Genomic DNA, 20,938 nt, shown 5'->3' on the forward strand with positions numbered 1-20,938 from the left:
CTCCCTCAGACCCAGGGGTCCAGGCCCAGCCCTCCTCCCTCAGACCCAGGGGTCTAGACTCCAGCCCTCCTCCCTCAGACCCAGGGGTCCAGGCCCAGCCCTCCTCCCTCAGACCCAGGGGTCTAGACTCCAGCCCTCCTCCCTCAGACCCAGGGGTCCAGGCCCAGCCCTCCTCCCTCAGACCCAGGGGTCTAGACTCCAGCCCTCCTCCCTCAGACCCAGGGGTCTAGACTCCAGCCCTCCTCCCTCAGACCCAGGGGTCTAGACTCCAGCCCTCCTCCCTCAGACCCAGGGGTCCAGGCCCAGCCTTCCTCTCTCAGACCCAGGGGTCCAGGCCTCACAGCCCCCCTTGGCTGAGCCTGATAGCCCCCCCACCACCACTCCCACCAAGGCGTGTCTCAAGCTCACATCCAGCCAGGCACAGCAGCACTCCTCTGTAATCTTAGTACTGGGAAAACTGAGACCAGATAATGGGTTCAATACCAGCCTTAGCAACTTCGCAAGACCCTGTTTCAAAATTTTAAAAAATATATAGAAAAATATAGATGGCTGGGAGTGTAGCTCGGAGGTAGAATGCCCCTGAGTTCAATTCCCAGAACACCACCAACACCACCATGCAGGATCATGTGCTCTGGCAGTGACAGTAGGGTGAAGAGGTAAACCTCATCCCCTCCCTCCTCCAGCCCCTGCACTGACATGTGACCTAACACCCTCACCTCCTCCATTCCTCAGCCAGAGTCCACAGCCTCCGGCTGGAAAGCAGCACCCACACTCATCCCTTCCTTCCTTCCTTCTTCCTTCCTTATTTTTGTGTGGTACTGAGATGGGACCCAGAGCCTTTCTACCTCCAGGCTACACTCCCAGACCTGTTTTATATTTTATTTGGAAACAAGGTCTCACTAAGTTGCTGAAAGCCTCACTAAGTAACTGAGGCCGGCTTCAAACCTTCATGATCCTCCTGTCTCAGCCTCCCAAGCGCTGGGATTACAAGTGTGCGCCACCATGCCCTCTATCCCTTCCCTCTTCTTATCCAAGTGATCTCTCTGCAGTGAGCCAGTGAATGTGGCCCCAGGGTGACAGTGGAGCCTGACCCAAGAGACCAGACAGATAGCCCGGGTCCAAGGGAAACAGGGATGGAGGCAGACGCTAGAGAAACAGGAAAGGAGATAGAAAGCCAGAGGCAGAAAGACATCGTGGGGACAGGAAGTGAGACAAAGACCCCCAAACAGAATTAGACAGGGAGTGGGAGGCTGCCAGAGAAGCCCGGATGGAGAGCTGAGAGAACAGCACACCACAATGGGGCTGGAGCACGGAACCAAAATGTGCCCTCAGGGACCCATCAGGGTGTAGGCAAGAAAAGAGACTGTCCGGGTGGCAGACAGTCACATACAGAAATGGGTTAACTGGCCGGGCATGGTGGCACATGCTTATAATCCCAGTACTTGTGAGGCTGAGACAAGAGGATGGCCGGTGCAACTTGTGAGGGAATTTGTGAGGCTCTCCGCAATTTAGGGAGACCCCTTTTCAAAATAAAAAGAGTTAAAAATAGGGCTGGGGCCGGGCGTGGTGGCACACACTTGTAATCCCAGCATTTGGGAGGCTGAGACTGGAGGATCGCGGTTTGTGGACAGCCTCAGCTACTTAGGCCCTCTACAACTCAGTGAGACCCGGTTTCAAAATAAAGAATAAAAAATACGGCAGGGGTTGTAGCTTGGAGGTCAAATGCCCCTGGGTTCCATCCCCAGACCCGGAAAAAAAAAAAATAGGGCTGGGGTGTAGCTTGGAGGTAGAATGCCCCTGAGTTCAATCTTCAATTCCCAGTAACACACACACACACACACACACACACACACACATATGGGTAAACTAAGGCTAAGCCATCATGAGTAGGGACCGCCAAGACTAGGTGGTGGCAATCCGAGAAGGCGTCTGGGGTGCTGTCATGGACCAGGGTGGGCTTCAGCAGGTCATTTTAGCTCCCCCCACCTGCCCCAGTCTTGGGACAGCTTCTGGCCACCCACATAGGCTATGGGGTCACCACCACTTCCAGCTTCCCCAAACTCACTGGCTCTTTGTCGCTTCTTCTTTGGTACTGGGATTGAACACCCAGGGCTGTTCTGCCTCTGAGCTCAACCCCCAGCTCTTTTTATTTTGAAACAGGGTCTTGCTAAATTGCTGGGGCTGGCCTGGAACTTGTGATCTTCCTGTTTCAACCTCCCAAGTACTCACATTACAGGTATGCATCATCATGTCTGGTTTGTCTTTACTTTTTGTTTTGTTTTGTTTTTTGTACTGGGGATTGAACCCCGCGGCATTCTACCTCTGAGCTCCACCCTCAGCCCTATTTTACTTTTTATTTTGAGACACGGTCTTGCTAAGTTGTTGAGGCTGGCCAGGAACTTGCTATCCTCCTGTCTCAGCCTCCCAAATACTGGAATTATAGGCATGCACCACCACACCTGGCTGTCCCAGCCCTTTTAAAATTTTTCTTTTTTCTTTAGGGTACTGGGGATAAAACCCAGGGGCATTTTACCTCTGAACTACATCCTCCAGCCCTATTTTTTATTCTTTATTTTGAAACAAGGTCTCACTAAGTTGCAAAGGGCCTCACTAAGTAATAGCTGAGGCTGTCCTGGAACCCACATCCTCCTGTCTCAGCTTCCCAAATGCTGGGATTACAAGTGTGCACCACCACCCTGGCTCCTTTGAAAATTTTTCATTTTGAAACAGTATCTTGCTAAGTTGCTGAGGCTGACCTCGAACCTGTGATCCTCCTGTCTTGCCTTTCAAATACAGGCATGCAGCACCACGCCCGGCTTCTTGTTGCTTCATGAATGGTCAGTTGGGGCTGCGGTTGGGCGGGTGCTGCAAACACCAGGCCCAGAGTGGGGATCAGTCAAAAGCCCAAGAGCGGAGGCTCTGCTGAGCAGGAGAGAGGTGCTGCCTCAGTGAGCTTCTCTGTCCCTCTGCCGCAGGGGGTAGGAGGAAGGTGCCTTGGGTGATATTGGGGAGCGGCTGCTCGCCACCCCCTCCCCGCCCCCTCCCCAAGCACTCACACGGCCCCACCACGTTCCTCCAAAAAAGTTGTTTTTGTCTTTTTTAAATAATGTGAAAATGCCACGCGAAGATTTGAACCGTAGGCCCCTCCAGGGGCTGGGCTGTGGGGGGAGAGGGGAGGCGCAAAATAGGGGGGTCTGGGTCCCCGAAGCCTGCGGCCCTTTGTGGGGCTGGGAGCGGGTGAGGAGGGACCTTCGCTGTGTCGGGGGCTCCAGGCCCAAAAGAGTTCAGTTCAGTTCCAAGAACGGTGGCTGTCCAGGGAGGGGCGGGCTTCCTGCCTCATTTGGCACCGAGGGGGTCTGGGGGGTCGGGGGAGCCATCTGGGGGGCTGGGGGATGGGGGGCCAGGGCCTCCTGTTTGGCACATGGTGGGGGAGGGGGGAGGCCCGGCCTCAGGGGCCTCCCTGGAGGCGGTGTCTGCGATGCTGGCAGTGGCTCCATCGTCCACGGAGGATTCTGCTCTTAGCCCCTCTTCTGTGGGTGCAGGGGGGTCAGGTCTTTGGGGAGTCAGTTCTCCACGTGGCCTGAGAATGGAGAGAGACGGAATTACGGGGGCCCCCGGCTGGCTCAAGGCTTCTGACTCCGAGTGAAAGCAAAGCCCTCACTGGCCCACACGTCCCTGTGATGGACCACGGCCCCCTCTGTCCTCACCACTCCAACCTCTCGGCCCTGGCTGCTCCAGCCGCACTGGCCTCCTCTCCCCTCGGCTCCTCAATGCTCCACGCACAGCCCCACCCCAGGGCCTCCGCACTGTTCCTGCAGCCCTGTGCCTCCCGGGCCTTCCCTGAGGTCAGGCAGCCTCACACTTCAGGTGGCTCCGCTCACTTACCTCCACAGAGCTTTGTCTGTTTTCCCCTCTGGGGTCTACCCCAGGCATTGTGGAAAAGCTTCCTGTCTGCTAGCTCCTCTGTTTTTGTTTTGTTTGTGGTACTAGGGTAGAATATGGGAGCATTTCACCTCGAGCTATGCCCCCAGCTTTATTTTTTATTCAAACAGGGTCTGACTCAATTGCAAAGGGCTTACTTAAGTGGCTGAGGCTGTCCACTAACCCCATCCTCCTGTCTCAACCTTTTCTACCTCCGGGCTATACTCCTAGACCTACTTTATTTGGAAAGAGGGTTTCACTAAATTGCTGAGAGCATTACTAAGTAGCTGAGGCTGGCTTTCAACCTGTGCGATCTTCCCGTCTCAGCCTCCCAAGCACTGGGATTACCTGGGATTACGAGCGTGCGCCACCACGCCCAGCTTTTGAAATGCTGGTTTTAGAAGTGAGAGCCACCATGCTGGCTCACCTTTTTCCTCTTTCTTTTTTTCTTTTTCTTCCTTTTTTTTGGTACTGGGAATTGAATCATTTGAGCATTTTACCTCTGAGCTACACCCCCAGCCCTTTTTATTTTGAAATAGGGTCTTGCTAAATTGCAGAGGGCTGCACTAAGTAGCTGAGGCCAGCCTCAACCTGCAAACCTACAATCCTCCTGTCTCAACCTCCCAAATACTTACTGGCATTACAGGTGTGTGTCACTATGCCTGGCTTCTGTTCTTTTGCTTTATCAGTGAGTGTGTGTGTGTGTGTGTGTGTGTGTGTGTGTGTGTTACTGAGAATTGAACCCAGGAGTGTTCTACTTCTATGCTACACTCTCATCCCCTCCCCCTTTTTTTTGAAGCAGGAGCTGACTAAGTTGCTAAGGCTGGTCTTGAACCTACACTCCTCTGTTCTCAACCTCCCAGGTACTAGGATTACAGGTGTGTGCCACCACGCCTGTGAAAGAGCCAGCTTTGAAGCCGGGCATGATGGCACACGCTTGTAATCCCAGCATTCATTCGGGAGGCTGAGACCAGAGGATCGCAGTTCGCGGCCAGCCTCAGCTACTTAGTGAGGCCCTCCGCAACTCAGTGAGACCCAGTTTCAAAATAAAGAACAAAAAATAAGGCAGGGGGTGTAGCTTGGAGGTCAAATGCACCTGGGTTCCATCCCTAGACTTGCAAAAATAAGTAAATAAAAGAGCCAAGTTTGGCTCTTTTTCAAAGGAACAGGGAGAATTTGGGATATGTTGCATCATTCAACTCCCAGCACAGGTCCACAGAAGGGGTCCCTGTGGCGGGGCCTCCCTGCCATGGCGCTGGGAGAAAGGTCCCGCAGCTTCCTGGCCACACTGCAGTGGGAATTTTTGTTGGCTGATTACAGGGATTTGGGGTTTTGCACGACTGGGCCCTCCGTTTCGAGTCCTGGTGAGTAAAGGTGATGTCATCCTCGCCGGCTGGCCCTGCCAGCCCCGGTCTGACTCATCATCTGGCTGCTGTCATGATGCCCAAGACCCGCCCTGCCCTTCCTCTCAGGGGCACTGAGAGGAGCGAGTCCGGGAGGAGGTGACATTTGGGTGAGGCCCGAGGAAGCAGCCCACTGAGGCATCAGCCCCAGCCCTGCCCTCCTGTTCTGACTCTGCCCAGCCCCTCCTGCCTGTCCCCTCCGCCCCAGGTCACCAGCCTCTCTCTGTCCTGGATTCTCGCCCCAGCCTCTCCCCAGACACCCAGTTCCTGCTCTCTCCCATCCTTGGCCTACATGGCCAGAAGGACTTTCCTATACCCAGCACCGTCTCAGCCCCTCATCTCCTTTTCATCCTCCATGGCTCCCTAGTACCCTCAGGACTATGTCTCAGCTCCTTGTGCACACCAAGCCAGGTCTGCCCTGCCCCTCTGCCCTCACTCCTCCACTCCCATTCCCTAAGGACCCGGCCACATAGGCCTCCCTTCTGTTCCTTGTACTGGCCAAGCTTTCTTCTGCCTCCGGCCCTCTGTGCAAGCTGTGCCCTCCATTAGCAAGCTGTGCACTGCCCCTTTACCCAGTTACTGACCAGCACCCTTCAAGTCCCTGGCCAAATGGCACTGCTGCTGGGAAGACAAGACCCATTCTTCTCTCTCTCTCTCTTTTTTTTTTTTTTTTTTTTTTTTGTGATACTGAAGGTGGAACCCAGGGGCTTTTCTACCTCCGAGCTATACTCCCAGACCTATTTTATACTTTATTTGGAAACAGGGTCTCACTAAGTTGCTTAGAGCCTCACTAAGTAGTTGAGGCTGGCTTCCATCCTGTGTGATCCTCCTGTCTCGGCCTCCCAAGTGCTGGGATTACAAGCATGCGCCACCACGCCCAGCTCCGCTTTTTTTTCTCTCTCTCTCTTTCTTTTCTTTTCTCTCTTGTACTGGGGATTGAACCTAAGAGCAGTCTAACTCTGAGCAACACCCCCCAGACCTATTTTAACTTTTTTTTTTTTTGCAGTACCAGGAATGGAACCCAGGGGCATTCTACCTCCAAGCTACACCCCCAGCCCTATTTTTTATCCTTTATTTTAAAACAGGGTCTCAAGCCAGGCATTGTGGCACACGCTTATAATTCAAGCACTTGGGGGGCTGAGACAGGAGGATCGCACAGGTTCAAAGCCAGCCTCAGCTACTTAGTGAGGCTCTCAGCAACTCAGTGAGACCCTGTTTCCAAATAAAATATAAAATAGGTCTGGGAGTATAGCCTGGAGGTAGAAAGCCTCTGGGTTCCACCCCAGTGCCACCAAAAAAAAAAAAAAAAAAAAAAAAAAAAGGTCTGGGAGTATAGCCCGGAGGTAGAAAAGCCCCTGGGTTCCACCCCAGTACCACCAGAAATAAAAAAATAAAAATAAATAAAAAATAAAACAGGGTCTCACTGAGTTGCAAAGGGCCTCATTAAGTAGCTGGCTGTCTTCAAACCCCCATCCTCCTGTCTCAGCATGTGCTACCACGCCCGGCTCTCTTTAATTTTGAAATAGGGCTTTACTAGGTTGCTGAGGGTCCTGCTAAGTTGTTGAGGCTGGTCTTTAACCTGTGATCCTCCCGTCTTAGCCTTCCAAATACCGGGATTACTGGTGTTAGCCATCACTCCCAGCTCCAAGCCCTTTCTTGTCATCTACCTTCGAGGTTATTCCTGCATTGCGAGGCTGTGTGGTCAGTGACTTGGGTAGAGCCAGGCAGACTCACCTATCTTGCTCAACACTGAATCCCCTACGCCCAGCCAGCGCCTGCACACAGTGGGTGCTCAGCCAACACCTACTTTGTTGGGTGTGGTAACAGTTAAGGGGTAGAGACCACCACTACGTGCTCTGACTCGGTGCCATAGGCAAAGGAGGAGCGCAGCCTCAAAAATCTCCCAAGTTGGATTCTACTCTCACCCCCCACTCTACAGATGGGGGGGCTGAAGTACCCAGAGGAAAGTGACCTGCCACGGGCCACACGACTGAGGGATGGTGGGACAAACACCTGGACTCAGGCAAGAGTACTGAGGGGAGGAGGGGTTAAGAAAAAAGCCCTTCCCAGAGGGGCCCAGCTGTGGCACCTTCTATGGTATCTGAGAACTGGGCCACCACCTACAGGCTCAAGAGCAAGTCCGGCATCTTGGGGTGTTCTCTGGACAGACAGCAGGGGGCAGCAGAGAGCCAGCAGGATCCTGCCTGCGCTACTGGCCTGTGGTCTCCTCTGTGGTTTAAAGGGCGCCGGAACCCCCTCCCAAAGTGGCCGTGGAGATCAGCCGTATGGCGGATGTGAAATCCGGGCTCCTCACCTCTTTTCGTGCCTCAGTTTCCCCTTTTGTAAATTGGGGACTGCATGCAGATGCCGCATGCACAATGCAGCTGTCACCATTGAGGGGGCTCCCTGGCCACCTCCTCTTTGCCTCGGGCCCATACTAATACTTTTAAGCCTGCTGGATTCCTCTCTTTTTGTGGGCCTCATCAACAAATGCCCCGATAAACGGGGGTGGGGGCCAGAACCCAGTACGCGACAAGCAGAAGTCAGTCGAAGCCCAGAAAAGTGTAGAAATGTGTGTGTGTGTGTGTGTGTGTGTGTGTGTGTGTGTGTGAGAGAGAGAGAGAGAGAGAGAGAGAGAGAGAGAGAGAGAGAGAGAGAGAGAGAGAGAGAGAGAGAGATGCTTACAGGAGAGGGAAGGGGCGTGACTGCCCAGGACCGTCTACCGGACACTGCCTGGTCTGAGCTGGTTCCAGAGCTGAGGGGTATCTGCGGTGACCGAGAGGGATTATGGAAGACAGAAGCGGGGAAACGCAGGGCCGGGCAAAGTCGGGGATCGCTGGGGCGGAGCCGGGGGTCTCCAGCGCCGTACCTGCGGGCCGGGCGTCGGGGGCCCGGGCGGGAGGCCCCGGGGTCTCCAGCGCAGGCGAGACGGAGAAGCGGGAGAAGCACAGGGGGGGGCCTGGCGGGGGGAGGAGGGGGAAATCCTCCGCCCACTCGAAACTGCCTCCTGGCGGGGAGAGCAGAGACAGGACGCTCAGACAGGTGCGCGGCCGGACCTGGACTCGGGCCCCGCCCCGGCCCCGCCCCTCAAGCAGGCCACGCCCCTCACCAAAGCCGCTGTCGCTGCTGGGAAACCCATCTCCTGGGGTGGCGGGGTGGGGAGGCGTCGGGGGCGCCGAGGGCGTTGACGGGTCCGAGTCCCCCTCGGGGGGGCCCTGGACGCTCAGCTCGTTGGTTGGTGTCTCCTGCGGATGCAGATGAGGGGACCGGAGAGGGGAACCGTCGCATCCCACCTGCCGCATCCCCCCAAAGCGACAAAACCCAGCTCCAGGCGTCCCGACGGATCGCAAGGGGCTTCAGGAATCCTTATTTCCCATCTCGTATTGTGCTCTCTGGAGAGGTGGCTGGAGCCCCCAGTCGGCCTTAGAAGCCTCAGGCCCCTGTGGCAGAAGGCTCCAAACCAGACGCTGAGCTTGGCCCACAGCTCAGAGATCATCCATCCGCAGAAAGCGGGCCCTTAACCCAACCCTATCTCTGTAGACTCCGCCTCATTTCCATACCTCCCCAAATCTAGGCCGCAGGGGTCCATTTTGGGGCCCTAGAACACTGTTTCTATAACCCTCTAAACCTTACCCTAGCCTGCACACATCCTGCCCCAGGATGCATGATCCCTCCCTCCGGCCCCTGAGTTCCTAAGCCCTGTTTTCAGAAGTAGCCCATTCTGGTTCCAAGTCCCACTCCCCATCAGTGATGCAGGCGCCAGCTCTCGGCCCAGTTCTCATTCTCTTTATGATCTTGTCCGAGGTGTGCCCAGCCCCAGATTTATCTAGACAGGGCCCCAATCCAAGTACTGCCTCGTCCTTTTTCTCAACAGTATTTCCCCAGCCCTAGCCCCCCCCCCCCCCATGCTAAGGACCGAAGGCAGGTCCTTGAGCATACTAGACAAGCACCTCACCACTGAGCTACACCCCAACTTATTTAATTAATTAAATTTATTGGAACTGTGGATTGAGCCCAGGGGCAGTCTACCTCTGAGCTACATCCTCAGCCCTTTTTGTTGTTTTGAGACAGATCTTCCCAGGTTACTGAGAGTCTCACTACACTGCTGAGCTGTCCTCGTACCTGTGATCGTCCTGTCTTAGCCTCCCAAGTACTGGGATTACAAGTGTGTGCCGTATTGCCCAGCTCTCACAACTCTTTTAGAACTTTATTTTGAGGGGTGGGAGGGCTCCAATTTTTTTTTTTAATTATGAGACAGAAGCCAGGTGTGGTGGCCCATGCCTGTAATCCCTGTACTTCAGGCTGAGACAGGATGATCACAGGTTTGAGGTCAGCTTCAGCGAATAGTGAGACTTATCAACCTGGGAAGACCTTGTTTCAAAATAAAATGGGGCTGGGAATGTAGTTCAGAGGTAGAATACACTTGGGTTAAATTCCTAGTGCCGCACATACACCAAAAAAAAAAAATTTTTTTTTTGAGACAGGATCTTGTTAAATTGCCCAAGCTGGCTAAGTAGCCCAGGCTGGCCTCAAACTTGCAATCCTCCCAAGTACTGGTATTACATTACAGGTGTGTGCCACGAGCTCTTCTCTTCTCTCAATTACGTGTGTGTGTGTGTGTGTGGGGGTACTGGGGATTGAACCCAGGGGCATTCTACCTTCAAGCTACACCCCCAGCCCTATTTTTTTATTCTTTATTTTGAAATAGGGTCTCACTGAGTTGTAAAGGGGCTCACTAAGTATCTGAGGCTGGCTTCGAACCTGCGTGATCCTCCTGTCTTAGCCTCCCAAGTACTGGGATTACAAACTTGCGCCACCACGCCCGGCTCAATTACTCTTAATGTCATCCTCAACCCATCTCTCGTGACCTACTGCAGTCATTAGTTATAGATGCCCGTTCCTGAACCCACTCCAAAATATCTTAATACTACCTGCTAAGCCCTACCTGTTTAAGATCCGCCCCATCCTGAACTGGCCTCCTTCGAGGACACTAGGAGGCTGGTCAACAATCCTCCCCCAACTGCACTAGCTCCGCCCCTACCACTCAGGCCACGCCCCAGCCTCTACCTGACTGCCAAGGACCTCCGCTTCCTTCCACATCTGCCCACATTCTGAAGGCCTCTAGCTGCATGCCATCCCGCCCCCCCCCACACACACACTCCAGGTCCCACTCCCGTCCTAGACGAGGCCCAACCTTCCTGTGCAGACCCATTCCCTAACCAGTCTTTCCCAGGCCCCCTCCAGACCATACCCCAATACCCCACCCCACCACTAAGCGGGGCTTCTACAGGCTTACCCCACCCTAGACTACTCCCCGACTTACCCACCCCACCTCATACTAGAGGCTTGGACCATCCTCTGGGTCCCATCCCATTTCTAGGTTACAACCCATCTTTCTTGTCCTGCCCTGTTCCTTGACCAGTCTCCCCAGGCCCGCTCCACCCTGCAGGCCACGCCCCTCTCTGGGCTAGGCCTCCCTCCAGGCCCCGCCTACCCCCTGGGCTGGGACCCCACCTCACTCTAAACTAGGCCTCCATCAAGGCCTCCACCTACCCTCCAGGCCACGCCCCTGATGATCTGCCCCCCAGACCCCGCCCCACTCAAGGGTAGGCTTCGCTCCAGATCCCACCCCTCACCAGGCCACGCCCCCAGAGAGCGGCTCTAGCCAGGCCCCTGCCCCCCCCCCCGCAGACATGCCCCCAGCTGACTCAACAGACCCTACACCATCCTAGGCTAGGTCTCCACCCAGACTCACCCCACCATCTGGGCCACGCCCGCCTCCAGAGATCTATCCCTTTCAGGCCTCATCCCACGATAATCTAGGCCTCCATCCAGGCTCTACCCCAGTCCCCGGGCCACGCCCCCGACGATTACCCCGCCCCTCCAAGCTAGACCTACATGCAGGCCACGCCCACCCCCGGACCACGCCCCGCCGACAAGGCCACGCCCGCGCCAATCTAGGCCCCATCCAAACCCCGCCCACCCCGGGCCCCGCCCCACCCAGAGAGGTCTCCTAGACCACGCCCACTGCCGGCCCCGCCCCTACTGCCTGCCCCGCCCCACCCAGAGAGGTCCCCTAGACCCCGCCCACTGTATGCCCCGCCCCTGCCCCGCCCCACCCAGAGAGGTCCCCTAGACCCCGCCCACTGGATGCCCCGCCCCTGCCCCACCCAGAGAGGTCCCCTAGACCCCGCCCACTTCCGGCCCCGCCCCACCCAGAGAGGTCCCCTAGACCCCGCCCACTGCCGGCCCCGCCCCACCCAGAGAGGTCCCCTAGACCCCGCCCACTGCCGGCCCCGCCCCTACTGCCTGCCCCGCCCCACCCAGAGAGGTCCCCTAGACCCCGCCCACTGCCGGCCCCGCCCCACCCAGAGAGGTCCCCTAGACCCCGCCCACTGCCGGCCCCGCCCCACCCAGAGAGGTCCCCTAGACCCCGCCCACTGCCGGCCCCGCCCCTACTGCCTGCCCCGCCCCACCCAGAGAGGTCCCCTAGACCCCGCCCACTGCAGGCCCCGCCCAGGCCCCGCCCCACCCCCCGCCGGCCTCCGTCCAGGCGCACCTCACTGCAGACCCAGGCCGCAGGACAGCGCCCTTCCAGGTTACCCACCTGGTCGAAGAGGTAGACGGTCACGTCCCCGTGGAAGGAGACCATCTTGCGCTTCCTCTCCAGCTCGCTGTCCTCGGACTCTTCGGCCCCGCGCGGAGACTTGAGCAGCCCCCGCAGCGGGCGGGCCGCGTCCGCGTCGGCGCTGCTCACCACGACGGGCACCGGGGCTGCCCGCGTCCTCCCGGAGCCCCGAGGCCCCGCCGCCGCGCCCGCCTCCTCGTCCTCCTCCTCGTCCTCGTCCTCGTCCTCCCCGTCCTCCTCCGCTGGCCCCGGCGCCCCCGCCCCGCCGGCCTCCCCGCCAGCCGCCGCGGCGTCCGCGCCCTCCCACGGGGGCCGCCGCGGGCCCGGCCCCGGGAATGGCGTGAGCGTGAGCGGCGGGAGCGCCAGCGAGAGCCGGGACAGCTTGGCTGTGAGGGGAGAGACCCGGTAAGCGCCTGTCCCGGGAAACTGAGGCAGACCGTCCCACCCATGTGTGCGTCCTCGAATAAGCCTGGGCCACAGTCTGGGCCTCCGTTTTACCCTCTCCCTTGAGAACTGAAGCACTGCACCGGAGCCCTTCTCCTTGTGGGATGGGGAGGCTCTCCCTTCCGTTCCACTGCTTGACCTCCCCATGGCCCCCCAATACCCAGAGCATAACAACCCAGAGACTCCCCACAGCCCATCAAGCCACAGTGCCCTGGCCCAGCTCCTCTCTCCAGACTCCGTTCTCATCTTGTTCTGGTGTGACCTTAGTCCAGCCACGTAGGTACCCCAGTCTTTCCACCTCTGAGCATGCCAAGCAGGCTTGCCTGGAACTGTGTTCTTTCTGTTTTGTAGTGAGGATTGAACACAGGGGCATTATCCCTCCAAGCGACCCCGCAGCCCTTTTTATTTTGAAACAGGCTCTCGCTAAGTTGCTGAGGGCTTATGTTGCTCTGGCTGGTCTTGAACCTGTGGTCCTCCCGACTCAGCCTCCTAAGCACTGGGATTACAAGGTGTGCCCCACTATGCCTGGCTGGAGCTCTCTTTCCTAACTCAAGTCCCGATCCTCCAGCTCTGAGCAGGTCAGGTGCGCCTGCTCTGGCCCAGGCCACAGAGCCTGTCTCCTTCTCAGCGTTCTCTCTGTGTGTTGCTACGCTTCTGTGGCGCAGTGGTTAGTGTCTGCCTCACCACAGAACAAAGACTGAATCTGGCTCACGCCTGGCTGCATCCTGGGACCTGAACACAAGGATCCAAAGGATATGTCTGGATCAATAAAGGAATGTTTGGATTAATAAAGGAATGTGCGGTGCCGGGCGTGGTGGTGCACGCTTGGAATCCCAGCATTTGAGAGGCTGAGACAGGAGGATCGTGGTTGGTAGATGGCCTCAGCTCCTTAGGCCCTTTGCAACTCAGTGAGACCTTGTTTCAGAATAAAGAATAAAAAATAGGGCTGGGAGTGTAGCTTGGCAGTAGAATGCCCCTGGGTTCCATCCCCAGTACCGCATAATAAATAAATAAATAAATAAATAAGTAAGTGACACTGTCTGGGGAACTTTCCCTCTCTGACCCTCGACTGCCAACCCTGGAGTCTAACCACCTGCAGGCCCCCTCTCTGTCCGAAGACTCCCCAGTCTCAGCGTGCTGAAGGGAAGGACTTGAGGTTCCAGGAGGAAGGCCCTGCCTTCCAATTCCAAGCCCATCCTTGCTGTGTGTCCCTGGGCAAGCAGCTCTGTTTCCTCCCTGGCAAATGAACAGGGGTCACTCGTTCCTCCATGGGCACAAAAGTGAACTGCATGCTAGGCCCTAAATCTGCCCAACTAGCGCCCATCTGGGTGCCCTCTGCCCAGAGCGGCCTTTCTCCCATGTCCCCCTGGCTTACTTTCTCCTTTCCTTCACAATTGCCCAAAAGGTGCCTTTGGACAGGGACCCTAAAAAGATGGCAAGACGACTGTTCACTGGGTAGGAAGGAGCAAGCCAGTCCCGGCTTCTTCTCACCCAGCGCCTCTGATGCTCTGAGGCTTTATAGTTGCTAACCCAGCATTTGCATGCTGCCCAGGGTCTTTCCCCGGGACAGCTAGTTTCAGACTTATAAGAGCCCTGAGGAGGAGGAGCCTTGACACGGGGGCCTTGAGGGAGGAAAGGCCTGTGCATGGGTCTTCCTGACTCTTGTTCATAGACCCATGGGATTCTCTGGTAAGTGGGGACTACAACCCTTTTCTTTTTTTTTTTTTTTAACTTTATTTTTGGTGGTACTGAGGGTTGAATACAGGGTCAAATTATCTCTAAGCTACACTCCCAGCCCTATTTTTTTTTTCTTTATTTTGAAACAGGGCCTCATTAAGTAGCTGAGGATGGCTGCAAACCTGTGATCCTCCTGTCTTAGTCTCAGCCTCCCAAGTACTAGGATTACAAGCTTGTGCCACCACACTCGTCTACTCCCAGCCTTTTTTTTTCCCTTTCTTTCTTTCTTTCTTTCTTTCTTTCCTTTTTTTCGTTTTTTTTTTTGCAGTACGGGGGGATGGGATGGAACTCAGGAGCATTCTACCTCTGAGCTACACCCCAGCCCTATTTTTTATTCTTTATTTTGAAATAGGGTCTCACTGAGTTGCAAAGAGCCTCACTAAGAAGCTGAGGCTGTCCATGAACCTGAATCCTCCTCTTTAAACCTCCCAAGTGCTGGGATTACAAGTGTGTGCCACCACGCCTGGCAACCCTTGGCCCTTTTTATTTTTTGTTTGCAAAATATTTCCTAGGTTGCTGAGGCTGGCGTCAAACCTGCGATCCTCCTGTCTCAGCTTCCCAAGTACTGGGATTACAGGTGTGCACCACTACTCCTGGCTGACAACCCTTTTCTTAACCGTGGCAGGAAGTAGCTGAGGCTGACATCCAACTTGTGATTCTCCTGTCTTGGCCTCCCAAGCACTGCAATTATAGGCACAGGCCACCAACACCTGGCAATATAAACAGGCCCAGGACCTCAGGACTTTCATACCAGCATATAAGACTATTGGGCTCCAGAGATTCCCTGCATTTTACCTCCCTGGGGCAGTTGCCTTAGGTTACTGGCAATTTTTTTTTTTGTTTTGGTAGGAGGGAATGAATCCCATGGTGTCCTACCTCAGGAGAGCTACATCCCACCCCTTTTTTTCTTTTGATACAGGGTATCTCTTAAGTTGCTGAGGTTGGCCTCGAACCTGCAATCCTTCTCTCTCAGCCTCCCAAGTACTGAGATTACAGGAATGTGCCACCATGTCCGGCTTACTGGCAACTTTAAACCAGAGATCACAGGCCTACAACCTGGAGCCCTGACCACCTTGCTTAAATTTTATTTTATTTTTTGTGGTACTGGGATGGAACCCAGGGGCTTTCTACCTCCGGGCTATACTCCCAGACCTATTTTATATTTTATTTGGAAACAGGGTCTCACTAAGTTGCTGAGAGCCTCACTAAGTAGCTGAGGCTGGCTTCGAACCTGTGCGATCCTCCTGTCTCTGCCTCCCAAGCGCGGGGATTACAAGCGTGCGCCACCACGCCCGGCTCTCGCCTTAATTTTAAAAAGAGCGAGCTCTGGTTTAAAAGGGAAAAGTGGCAGACCTGGCAGCAAGCAGTGGGTGGGCTTCCCAGGAAATGGCTGCCCTTCCTTTTCTCTCTAACCTCCCACGTACACACACACACACACACACAGCCATTTTCCCATTTCCCTACCTGTCGGGCCATGGACATCTATCTGCCTTTGAGACACAAGTCTTAAATGGACTGCAATCCTAAAAGCCATAGACTCCCAGGCCCTGGCATAAGCACTTTGCCATTCCTAACTCAAACCTCACAACCACTCTCGTAGGTAAGTGCTGTCCCTGTCTTCTGTTCTTGGTAGATGGAGAAACAGGCACCGCTCACTAAGGTTGCAGAGGAAGAGATGGCCCCGGGTGCGGCTTCTGCGTCCCACCTGCTGCTCGGCCACCCCAGTCTACTCCCTGCCCCCCACCGCCCCCCTCCTTACCTTTGATCTGTTCGCTGCTCCCCTGAGGGGGTCCCAGGTCCAGGAACAGTCGAGGCATCTCCGGGCCCTTCTTCTCTGGCTTGGGGGGGTCCCCGTCTGCGCTGGGTGCCGTGTCTCCGCCGGCCCTGCTGTCTGGGACCCCGGGCTCTCCCTCGGGGGGCGCCTCCGGCCTGGCTCTCTGGGGCGCTGGCTCCGGCCTCCTCGACGGTGGGATCTCCGGTGGAGGCAGCGGCGGCAGAGGCCTCGAGCTGTCTATCCATCCGGCCTTTGCGTCCACGCCGCTTCCGGGGCCGCCGCCGGGGCCCGTCCCCGTGCCCACCGGGGCTCGGCCCCCACTCCCGAGGTCGGGCCTCCCAGCCCCGGGGGCTCTCGGCGCCCCCCCAGTCTCGGGGGCTCTCCTCTCGGTCCCGGGTTCCAGCGTCCCGCTCTTGGGGGCTGGGCCAAGGGGGCCAGGGGCTGTCTCCACGCCGTTCTGCGGCAAGGCCGCCTCTGTGGGTGTGGGGGCTTTCTCCAGCGAGGTCTCTGGGGCTGGCTCCCGGGTCGTGGGGGCTAGACCCCCACTCTCGGGCATCTTCTCCCAGGGCCCTGGGGCTCTCCAGGGCCCAGTCTCTGGTGGCCTCTCCGTGCTCCTGGGGAATCTCAGGCCCCCATTCTCGGACACCTTCTCCTCGCTCTTTGGGGGTATCAGCCCCCCATTCACCAGCACCTTCTCCCCGGCCTCTGGGGACCTCAGCTCCCCATTCTCCAAGGCTTTCTCCTCCCTCCTTGGGGGCGTCAGATCCCCATTCTCCAGCACTTCCTCTTCTCTCTCCGGGGATTCCAGGCCCCCATTCTCCGGCGCCTTCTCCTCGATGCCCAGGGCTCTTGGGGCCCCGTTCCCCAACACCGTCACCCCGTTCACGGGGAGGCTCAGGCTCGGGGCTTTCGTCCCGATGCCGGGGACTGTCAGGTCCCTGTTCAGGCCCGGGGCTTTCTCTCTGATCCCGGGGCCTCTCCCCGCCTTCCTGGGCCCGGTCTCCCGGGGTGTCACCCCCTTGTCCCCCAGGAGGTTCCTTGTCACATCCTCCCGCAGGGACATCAGCAGCTGCTCGGTGCTCACTTGAACTACGAAGGTCGGCTTCTCCCGGGTCCCTGGGAGCGGGAGGGGACCCGGGTCTGGGGGTGGCCGGGGCGCTCCTGGGTCTGGGGGCTCGGGGGGAGCCCGCGGCCGAGGGACCCCTTCCTCCTCGGCCGCCCCCCCACCTGGGAAGGCTCCCTCGGGGGAAAAAGGGGTCTCGGTCTCGTAGCCGCTGTCCCCCGGCTTGGGGCCCGGAGACGACAGGCCGGAGCCTGGACTGGCCACCGCCGACGGGGGGTCGGGGGACGCGGCCGGTTCCGCGGGGGCCCGGGGAGGTGGCGGCGGGGGTGGAGCGGGGGGTGGCCCCCGCCCGGGGTACTGGGGCGCTGCGGCCCCCATGAGGGGGTCCAGAAACTCGGGGGGGGCCGAGGTAGGGGGGGCCATGGGCATATCGGCCAGGGAGCCCCGCTCCGCCCGCAGGGACGAATCGTCCTCTGGGGGGTGGGGACAGCCAAGGGCGGGGTGGCCCCCCCAGCCGGCCACGGCATCCCCCCGCTCCAGCGGCAGGCAGGAGCAGGCCCCCTCGCGGCTGCACAGGGGACAGGGCAGGGGGCCCCGGTGGCCAGGGCCACCCCCCAGGCTGCTGCTGCCCCCTCCCGGGGAACTGCCCTCCTCCTCCTCCTCTTCCTCTTCGGCCCACGGGGCGGTGCCCCGCTCCCCCAGAACCTCGGCGGGGTCTCCTGCCAGGGTCTCCCCAGCGCCCCGGCCCTCGGGGTCCCAGCCGCTCAGCAGGAAGCTGCCCGATGCTGAGGACTGGGCCGGGAAGGGCCGGGGCGCAGGGAAGAGGGGGGAGGCCCAGGTCTCGGACACCAGCTGGGGGACCTCGGAGGGGGCCTGGGGAGCCTGGGAGGCAGGCACGCCTGGGTCCAGGGGGTCCCAGTCATTGGGGAAGAGGGGCTCAGGCGGGGAGCCGTGCTCCTCCAGCCGTATGTAGTACTCGCTGCTTACGGAGGGGCTGCGGGCGCTAATGACTGGCAGCACGCTGGGCGTGGACATGGCCTCGTAGAAGGGGTTGGAGGGGTTGGCGTGGGGGGCCGGGGGCGCGGACGCCGGCTGCCAGGCCGGTGCCCCCCCACCCCGGCCAGCCCCGCGCCGCGCCTTCTCCCACAGGCACTCCAGGTTGAGGCCCCGGCTGCTCTCGGTGACCGTGAGCACGTCATCAGGGTCGGCCCCCGGGAAGCCATCCAGAAGGGGGAAGGGTGAGGACAGGGTCCCCGGGCGGGGCGCGCTGTGCGATGGAGGCCAGGGCCATGGGTAGGGGCCATCTCGAGGTGGGGGTGGGGGAGGCGGGGGCCTGGGCGGCCGCTCAGACAGCAGGTAAGTCAGCTGCAGCTGGAGATCGGAGGCCGAGGGGCGCTGGGCCGGTGGCCGCCAGCAGGACTGCAGGATGTCATACCTGGAGGAGAGGGACCAGGTGAGGGGGAGCAGGACAGAGAGGACCCAGAGAGGGGGGCGGAGACCCAGAAAGCACAAAGAGACCCAGAGAGTGCCGGGACAGCGACCCAAAGGGAGGGGACAGAGGTCTGGAGGAAGCGGTGGCTTGGGCTGTGAGTTCTGGGGTCAGAGACCAGCCTTAGCAAGAGGGAGTGAACTCCAGTTCAGATCTGGCTCTGCCACTTCCTGCCTCGGTTTCCCTCCGTCCTTCAAGTAGCAGGTGCTGGCAGAGGGGCGAGGATGTCCCCTCCATAGGGAGGCGGGGAGGGTTGAGTGAGACCGTGGGTGGCATGTGGACGGGCGAGGTGCTAGGACCATGCTGGGCTGGGCTGGGCGGTCAGGGGCCCGGGGGCCCTCACCAGTAGTCCGCATAAGGCAGCTTGAGCCTCGGCCTGGCCAGCTTGACGTGCTGCTGGCGGACAACGAAGGCGAGGACCTCCTCGTCTGACAGGTGCCGGTAAGGCTGGGCCCCGAACTCAAACAGCTCCCACAGGGTCACCCCCAGGGACCTGCAGAAGGCAGAGGAGCGGAGAGGGCTCAGCCCAGCTGGGCCTCAGTTTCCCCATGACAGGCATCCGGTGACCCTACCCTCTGCAGTCAGGACCCTTACCAGATGTTGCTCTCTCGACTCTGGTCCACCACCATGAAGGTCCCATGAAGCTCCCCGAGGAGCTCGGGTGCTGCCCAGCGCAGGGGGATCCACAGGCGTTCGGGGGTCAGGTAGTAGTCCTCCTGAGGGGCGGCCAGGGCGAGGTCAGGCGGGCCAGGGCACCCCACAGCCTCCCGCCTGCAGGAGGGCAGCCCACCTTGTAGTTGCTGTGGGCCAACCCATAGTCTCCGATGCGTACTGTGAGGTCGGAGGTCAGCAGGCAGTTGCGCAGGGCCAGGTCGCTGGGGGTAGGGTGAGGCGGGGTGAGCACAGGCCACGCCCATCCCTGGCTCCTCCCCACTGCTCCCCAGGCCCCTCCTCTCTGCCCCTTCCCGCAGCCTCCCCCAGCCTTCTATCCTCTGGCTCCTCCTTTCCTCTCCTGGCTCCTCTCATCTAGTAAAGCCTCCTGATTCCTCCCTCTCTCCTGATGGCCACGGTCCTCGGTCCTCCTCTCCTAACTCCACCTCCTCGCCTGGCTCCTCCCTCTCAAAACGTTTTCTCTCCAAACTCCACCCCCTCTCCTCCTGGCCCCTCACCTCTTTGATTGCGTCCTCTTATAACTCCTCCTGACCCCACCCTTCCCCTCGGGTCCCCTCCCCTAATCTCCAAACTCCTCCTCTTCTCCTGGCCCCTCTCCTCACTTAGCTCCTCCTCCTTCCTAGCCCCGCCCCATATCTCCTAACTCCTCCTCCTATTCTGGTTTTTTGTTTGTTTGTTCTTTTTTGTTTTGTTTTGTTTTTTTTGGTGGCACTGGGGTTCCTGGAAACCCTTCTACCTCCGGGCCACACTCCCAGATAACTTTTTTTTTTTTTTTTTTACATTTTTATTTGGAAACAGGGTCTCCTAAACCAGCGCGGCTGGCTTCGAACCTACGCGATCCTCCTGTCTCCGCCTCCCAAGCGCGGGGATTACAAGCGTGCGCCACCACGCTCGGCTTTATTTTTATTTTTGGTGTATGTGTGGTATTGGGAATGGAATCCAGGGGCCTTCTATCTCTCTGGGCTACATCCCCAGACGTATTTTATTTCTTATTTGGAAACAGGGTCTTGCTAAATTGTTGAGATTGGCTTCAAACCTGCAATCCTCCTGTCTCAGGGTCCCAATTACTGGGATTACAGGTAAGCGTCATCATTCCGGGCTAACCACGCTCTTCTCCGCTCCTGGTCTCTCCCCTTGCCTCTTAACTCCTCCTCCTCCTCTTATGGCCCCTCCCCCTCCCCTTAACACCGCCTCCTTTCGAGGCCCCTCGGTCCTCCCCTAACTCCTCCTCTTCTGGTACTACCTTCTCTCTGGCACCTCCTCCTTCTTCATGGCTCCTCCCCATTCTCATCGGATTCCTCTTCCTCCCCCCTCCCCCCCCCTCCCCCTCCTCCCCCCCCTCCATCTCCTCCCTACAGGTCTTCCCCTTTCGGGTCAGCCACTCAGGACCCCTCTGCTCGCTTAGCTCCTCCCCCGCGGCCGCGCGGCCCGCCCACCTGTGCACGTAGTTGTGGGAGTGCAGGTGCGCCAGCCCGCGAGCGATCTCCAGGCCCATCCGCTGCAGAGTCCGCAGGTCTCGAGGCGGCAGCTCGGGAGACAGGCCCTCGGGGGGCCGCTGGGCCCTGAGGTACCGCTTCAGGTCCCCCTGTGAGGGAGACAGGGACAGGTCAGCGCGTCGTGGCCAGCACGATCTAGTCTAGTCCGGAGACTAGGAGCTAGTGTGAAGCGCGGAGGCCGGGGGCCCCCGCCCACGATGGGGGCAGCGCCCCTGGTTCTGTTTCCCTGCTGCCTGGAGGGAGTAAAACAGAATCCGCCTCACCTGCTAGTTCGGGGCGGCCAAGGGGACAGTAAAAGCTCAAGAATGCCA

The 20,938-nt window shown here is 58.5% G+C and overlaps 1 protein-coding gene across 1 annotated transcript in view; it reads right to left on the reverse strand.

The window, feature by feature from the left end:
* Positions 1 to 3,336: 3,336 nt before the first annotated feature.
* The window catches only part of LMTK3 (lemur tyrosine kinase 3), a gene marked incomplete at both ends in the record, with an annotated part of 28,224 nt that continues 10,622 nt past the window's right edge, over positions 3,337 to 20,938 (reverse strand). The window contains 10 exons of the mRNA XM_080703659.1: positions 3,337 to 3,580; positions 3,708 to 3,840; positions 8,194 to 8,331; positions 8,434 to 8,569; positions 11,932 to 12,338; positions 15,893 to 18,405; positions 18,803 to 18,952; positions 19,054 to 19,175; positions 19,250 to 19,334; positions 20,568 to 20,716. Coding sequence (XP_080559785.1) covers positions 3,337 to 3,580; positions 3,708 to 3,840; positions 8,194 to 8,331; positions 8,434 to 8,569; positions 11,932 to 12,338; positions 15,893 to 18,405; positions 18,803 to 18,952; positions 19,054 to 19,175; positions 19,250 to 19,334; positions 20,568 to 20,716 — 4,077 coding nt within the window. The remainder of the gene's footprint in view (positions 3,581 to 3,707; positions 3,841 to 8,193; positions 8,332 to 8,433; positions 8,570 to 11,931; positions 12,339 to 15,892; positions 18,406 to 18,802; positions 18,953 to 19,053; positions 19,176 to 19,249; positions 19,335 to 20,567; positions 20,717 to 20,938) is intronic.

This window comes from Muscardinus avellanarius (genome assembly GCF_963383645.1).
Source record: "Muscardinus avellanarius genome assembly, chromosome: 10".
Classification (NCBI taxonomy): domain Eukaryota; kingdom Metazoa; phylum Chordata; class Mammalia; order Rodentia; family Gliridae; genus Muscardinus; species Muscardinus avellanarius.